The sequence below is a fragment of the Giraffa tippelskirchi genome, chromosome 4 (genome assembly GCF_054371585.1).
Source record: "Giraffa tippelskirchi isolate mGirTip1 chromosome 4, T2T-mGirTip1v1.2.pri, whole genome shotgun sequence".
In the NCBI taxonomy this organism is placed as follows: domain Eukaryota; kingdom Metazoa; phylum Chordata; class Mammalia; order Artiodactyla; family Giraffidae; genus Giraffa; species Giraffa tippelskirchi.
In genome coordinates, this window is record NC_137278.1 from 13,075,207 (window position 1) to 13,082,029 (window position 6,823).

A 6,823-nucleotide genomic window follows, 5' to 3' on the forward strand; every position below is an offset into this window, starting at 1 on the left:
TAATAAAATTTGTCAACCAAACTGATTAAGAAAAAAGGCACAAATTAAAATATTAGGTATAGATGAAGGAAGGGCAGGCTTACAAAAGCATATGAGGAAACTGTTCAGGGTGACCTTTGAGGATTATACACATGATCGTTATCTTGATTATGGTAATTGTTTCACATGTGGATGTCAAGATACCTTCAGATGAACATTTAAAAACTATATGTCAACTACACCCCAATAAAACTGTAAATGAAAATGAAGAAATAAGACATGAGGAGTCCCCTTGGACTCAGAGAAATTTTCCATTGAGACCCCCTCCCCCATTATCTTAATTAAACAATTTTCATATCAGGGGAGACTTTCCACACAAATGTATTTCACAAAAAAATTAACATGGAAATATCTTTTTATCCATCTACATTTTCCAAGCAGATTCCTTTGGAAAAAATAAGCTTTTTTTCCATTCAGCTACTATCTAAAGGATGGGAGATCAGAGTTACATCTGCCATATTGTAATGTCTCATCAAGGGATGATTCTTTGTGTTTGGTTTTGGTCCATATTTCATTATCTACAAGGCTCCCAAGGATAATTGCAAAACTTTGGCAAAATTTTACTCTTGTGTTCTACCTTGTAAATTCTCAATAGCAATTCCCAGTATAGGTACAAAAGTGAAAGTGTTAGTTACTCAGCCGTGTCTGACTCTTTGCGACCCCATGAACTGTAGCTCCTCAGTCCATGGAATTCTCCAGGCAAGAATACTGGAGTGGGTTGCCATTTCCTTCTCCAGGGAATCTTCCTGACAGAGGGATCAAAACCAGGTCTCAGGCATTGCAGGCAGATTCTTTACCATCTGAGCCACGAGGAAAGTCCAGTGTAGGTATAGGTGTTTTTAAGACATGAATCTTGACTCAGTTTTATGTGCTTCTCTTAATTATTTAGTCCAAGTGTCCTCAACCTCAACTGTGCATTAGAATCAACTGCCAGAAGTTTGGTATTGTGTTTAGACTTGGGAAACCCATAAGATGCATTTAACTGATCAGCTGATCCTTTAGCTAAACCAGCATTTTGAATGTTCTTACCTTAAACTTTGAAGTTAAGTTGAGACAGCTATAGAAAAAAATATGATAAAAATTGAGAGTGAAACTAAGGAGCTGATTGTTAAAATATGGATTGTTATAATTTTATACAGCCATTTTAAGAGTGATCTAATTACCGACACCACTTAGTTTCACAAACATTGATACAAATTCATATAAGAGGTTCACATAAACACTACAAAAGATAACCATTTCCAAACCACAGCACATTTGACATTTCTAATATTCTCAATATAGACATCAGAAACTTAAAGAATGAGAAGACACAGCTGTTTAAAATGCCTAACAAATCTAAATAGCAAATAAATTAACAGTCAAAATTTCTTTTTCTTTAAAGAGGAAACATATGTATCGAAGTAAGGATTTTTTTGGTCTATCCATAACTATAAGTCAATCGTGTAATTGTAAAAGATGACATTTCCTACTCATGACTTAAAAGACATTTGGTGCTTTGAAGACAACTAAGACGATGGTGCTCTAGTGTTGCCAGATCCCAAGGCTTGTGAAACAGAAAGAGACATAAAATAAAGCTAAAACAAAAAGAAGTTGGTTCAAAAGAACACAAATGGTTACAACGAATAGCACTTGGTGTGTCTGTGCCTGGAATTCACTGGTTTCAGGAAGAGCAAACAGAAAAGAACAAGCAAAGCAAGTGGCTGGAAACAGGGAAGCGCAGTGGATACCAGCAACAGGGATGGTCTTCAGCATGGTTTTCCATGGAGGAATGTCTGACACTGGTGCCATTCATTGAAGGAAGAACTGAAACGGTGAGGAACTGCTACTTAGAGAAGAAGATCTCTCCTGGAAAGTCTCCTGAGAGCCCCCTTCATGTCTCTGTTCCTCAGGCTATAGATGAAAGGGTTCAGCATGGGTGTGACCACTGTGTACATCACTGAAGCTATCATGTTCTTGTCATTGGAGGTGCTGGATGAGGGTAAAGTATAAAGTCCAATAATTGTTCCATAAAATAGGAAAACCATACAGAGGTGGGAGCCACATGTGGACAATGCTTTGCAGATCCCCTTGGTGGAGGGGACCTTCAGGATGGTGGCCCCGATGTGTCCATAAGAGATCAGGATGCATACTAGTGGGAGGACAATGACGGCCACTCCTACTGTGAAAATGGCCAGCTCATTGAGGGATGTGTCTGAGCAGGAGAGCTTCAGCAGGGCATCAAGGTCACAGAAGAAATGGGGGATGCTGTGGTCAGCACAGAAGGACAACCGGGTCAGGAGGAGGGTGTGACACAGGGCACTAGCACAGGAGAGAATCCAAGACGTAGTTACTAGTAAGGTGCACAGCCCCTGTCCCAGGGTGGTGGTGTAGTGGAGAGGGTGACAGATGGCCACGTACCTATCATAGGCCATCGAGGTGAGCAGGAAATCATCCAGATCAGTAAAAAAGAGGAAGAAATATGTCTGTGTTACACACCCTACATAGGAGATGGATTGATGTTGAGTCTGCATGTTCATGAGCATCTTAGGGACGGTGACAGATGAGAAGGAGACGTCAGTGAGGGCCAAGTGGCTGAGGAAGAAGTACATGGGGGTGTGGAGGCGAGGGTCCAGCCTGATGAGCAGGACGATGAGCAGGTTGCCCAGCACCGTGGTCAGGTACACGCCCAGGAACAGGGCGAAGAACACGCCCTGCTGCTCCGGCCGGATGGGGAGCCCCAGGAGGAGGAACTCGGACACGCTGCTCTGGTTCTCCCTCCTCATGCTCCTTGTCTCTCTGCTTAGACCGGAAATGTCCCAAATGATAAATCATGATAACGACAATCAGTGTAGGGCTTTCTACTTTCCACTGAGGAATTCCTCAGGGTATTCCTCACATGCTGTCACCTCAATCCCCACCCTCCCCCAGTGGAGCAGGAGGAAGTTATCAGAGCTCCAACGAGCAAAAATTGTCCTTCAGTGTATACCAGGGGAAACTTATTTATTTGTTTAGCAATATGAGAGACACTGTGCTCTTTGCTGGAGAAAACAAAGACAGAGAAAGACCCTTCCTTCAGGCAGCTCATATGCTCAGGCGTAGCCTCTTCAGAAACTTGCTCAGTTTGTTGTATTTGTGACGAGACTTCTAGTGGGTTCTGACTCCAAGACTTTCTAGTTATTCACATCAATTTACTCTCTCCCAGCTTCATTTTGAACCTTTACCAATACTCACAGTAACACTTACACACAGGGATTGTAGAAGAATTAAATGATTCAACGTGAGTTACGATAGAACAATGTTCACATAGTAAGGGCACAGATACGTCAGTTAATATCTTCACACCAGTGTGAGTATCCAGATACATCCTGGATTAATCTTCAGAAACCCATTCATTACACCAGGAATGAGAGGAGACCAGGTAGCTGATCTCAAAGCTGTGTTAATCTACAGGGGCTCCCAATGCCCCAAGGGAGATGCAGACACACACACACACACACACACACACACACACACCCTAGACCCTGTGGTTAATTTCCTGAGAGAACTTAACTTGATGTATTTTGTTTAATTTGGAGCGAAGTAAATTGTATTTCACCCGTCTCCATTGTTGTTGATTTCTCTACATCTACCTTTAGTGAACCAAATTGCCTCAGTTTAGGTAGCCATATGCAGTGGGCCACTGGAACATTTGCCCTAGGATATGAGAGCTGGTAGATGCTATATGATAAGTGATGCTTATTAGAATTAATATTTATCTGATTTCCATGGCTAGTCCCCATTATCAGTCATAATGTAATTGATATTTATTGAGCATGGGGTCTACTATGCACCAGACAAAATAAATGGATTTTAGCATACACATCGTGTGTGTGTGACGTTCAAGCTAAGAGATGCTAAGAAACCAGCCCTTGATCACACAGCCAGTAACTTTGAGAGTCATCACTCTTTACTCAAGCTTTTATTAGTCTCTGCTCTGACTTACATACTCTCCCTCCCCTTGTTTAATTGATCAGAAGAGCCATGCCTTTGAGGCGTGTTATTTCAGTCTTTGAAAGAGGATTTCTATGCTCAATAAGACCTCAACAACCAGCTCATCCATCTGCCATCACTCATACCTACATCCACTTAGATTCCCACAACCTACACTCTACAAATGGCTTCTTCCATATGCTTTCAATTATATGCAATCAACATATATTTTGTGTCTGAGAAGTAGAGAAAACAGTGACTTACTTTCTTTCATTCTACTAACGTGAGAAGTGAGTCACTTACAAAACGTATTTGGTGGTACAACTTGATCTCAAAGTCTGCTGATACTCTTTTCATTAGGGACAGACTTCCCATTTGGGGGTGGGGGGAGTGGGTAATGGAATTAAAATACCCATATGCCTAAAAGGGGCTTCCCAGGTGGTGCTAGAGGTAAAGAACCCACTTGCCAATGCAGGAGACATAAGAGACATGGGTTCAATTTCTGTGTCAGGAGGATCCCAGGGAGGAGGGCAGGGCACTCCAGTGTTCTGGCCTGGAGAATCCCATGGACAGAGGAACCTGGCGGGCTACAGTCCATAGGGCTGCAAAGAGATGGACACAATTGAAGCAACTTAGCACGCATGCATGTATGCCTAGAAGAGGAAACTGATATTAACACACAGGACTGCATATCTGATAGTAGTAGATTCTTACTCCAGACCGAGGTGATTCTCAGGAACACAAGGACACCAGGGGGAAGGAGGTAACCTCACACCCTATGGGGTCTGGATGCTTATTGACAATTTTTGGGTGAAACCTCAACCAAGAGCTCTGGCTTCTCTGGAAGGGAGTGTGAGGGATGGGGTGACCAGAAAGCCTCAAGTAGGCACAGAGCTGAATCAGGAGGTGAACCAGAAGAAAGGGAGCATTCATCGTGTGTTTAAATGGCAATGTGAGAGCTACTCAGGACTGAAGCTGTAACCTAACGTTTGGGAGAGAATCTTTGCATGAACTTTCTGTTCTAACTGACATGACATATTCTCCCATGTTAGAGTTACCCGAAGAAGAGTCAGGGACATCAGCCTCCATTTGGGAAATAATATACAGCTGGCTAGGTCTTACTACATGCCTGACATGCAGACAATATCTCGTAGCAGCTATTATCACCTTATTTTACATTTAAGGCTGCAGACCTCAGAGAGATCAAATGTAAGCCCAGAAAACTATTGCATGGCACCACCAGATTCTTAGGGCACCAGAACCTGGACACTGAACCAGGTTACCATGCTCCTAAAGTGTCAATATGAACAATACTGAAGGCCAGAGTGGGACATGTTTAGGGGCTCTGGGTACATTATAGGAAAAGTCAACTCACCAAGTCCAATGGCAGCAATAGGTCTTGAGGAGGATCCAATTTGAAAGTGCCTTAGTGGGTTCTGTTCTAAGTCAAAAGGAACACTGGAAAGACGGTCTTATACTCAGGCACACATGTGTGTGCATATGCAAACACACCTACACACACACACACATAGCTTTATTAGAATTTAAGCCCTCACATTTCCCTTATCACTTCTAGGTGAATTTAGTAGAGATGTGAGTTTGTTAAATATAGTACAGACACCTCTACACCTGTAATTTCTCTCTTTCTCCCACACATATACTTCACAACACACATTCTGTTAAATGGTAATTTTCTATTCTCTCTGACATATGCCTGCCATAGATGAAGATGATCAGGGTACAAATCTGTTTCACAGAAAGTTCATAAATAAGCATTCTCTCATAGAGGCAAAGCACACATAACATACAAAGAGTCCCACAAAGAACTGACAAAAAACATGTAATAGAAATGCATATGTACAGGCACTCCCAGACAATCACAAATATTCAAATCACAACAACACAGAGAGTCACACAAACACTACACAGGCAACATAGACTTAACCACTAAAGCACATATACTGCTCATAGATTTCTAGCCATGCCCGGTCAAAGCACATCCCAGGTGGAGATTTTCCATATATGAGTCAGCAACACTCAGATAGAAAACACAGAACATGCACACTCAGTCTCATAATCACACACACACATCAGTTTACACGAGCCCCTTCTGACCTATGTTTGTTATTAATATGCTCAAATACCTTCTGCTCTGGCATATCACCTTAGTCCTTGCTTTCTTTCTAACAGACCCAGGAGCCAAAGGACAAGGTACAGTCTCCGTGGTTCAGGGACTGTCACAGACTTGCATGTCTGTTTATCAGTAACAGAACAATGAGCAGGAGGCTTTTATTTTCTAGCAGAAGGAAGACATGAGGGGAAAACACCCAGGATCATCAATAAAGAAAGAGTCAACATGGGCTAATTAAACAACATTCCTGCTGGCCTCTAGGGGAGGAGCCTGTGCAGGGGCCAGAGGGGCTGAAACCCTGGAGTCCCTGGGGACAGTGTTTCTGATGCCAGTGATACCTTGGTTTCCTTTCTGTCTGATCTGCTTGTTTCAAGCGGGTGGTAAAGGGACCAAAGTCAGTCTTGGGCCTCATAAGTATTCATGGAGATAAAGTAAGCCTACTCCCATGTCAGAGCAAGGCTCCTGGACCTCTGGCACAAGCCATGCCTAGAGTTCACTGGTCTCCCCACTGCCTGGAGAGGCTCCTATAGAGCAGGGGCTGAGCCTAGCTTAGAAGATCGAAGAACAGAAGAATGGACCCCATGCTGCTGCTGCTGCTAAGTCGCTTCAGTCGTGTCCGACTCTGTGCAATAGACGGCAGCCCACCAGCCTCCTCCATCCACAGGACTCTCTAGGCAAGAACACTGGAGTGGGTTGCCATTT

General features: G+C 43.0%; 1 protein-coding gene across 1 annotated transcript; it reads right to left on the bottom strand.

Annotated features, from left to right (window-relative positions):
• Positions 1-204: 204 nt before the first annotated feature.
• LOC145545581 (olfactory receptor 1J4-like) lies at positions 205-2,804 on the bottom strand. Its single transcript, XM_081590458.1, has 2 exons — positions 1,908-2,804; positions 205-315 (listed from the first exon to the last, which is right to left on the bottom strand). The coding sequence occupies exons 1-2, from the start codon at positions 2,802-2,804 to the stop codon at positions 205-207; spliced, it is 1,008 nt and encodes a 335-aa protein (XP_081446584.1).
• Positions 2,805-6,823: the final 4,019 nt, after the last annotated feature.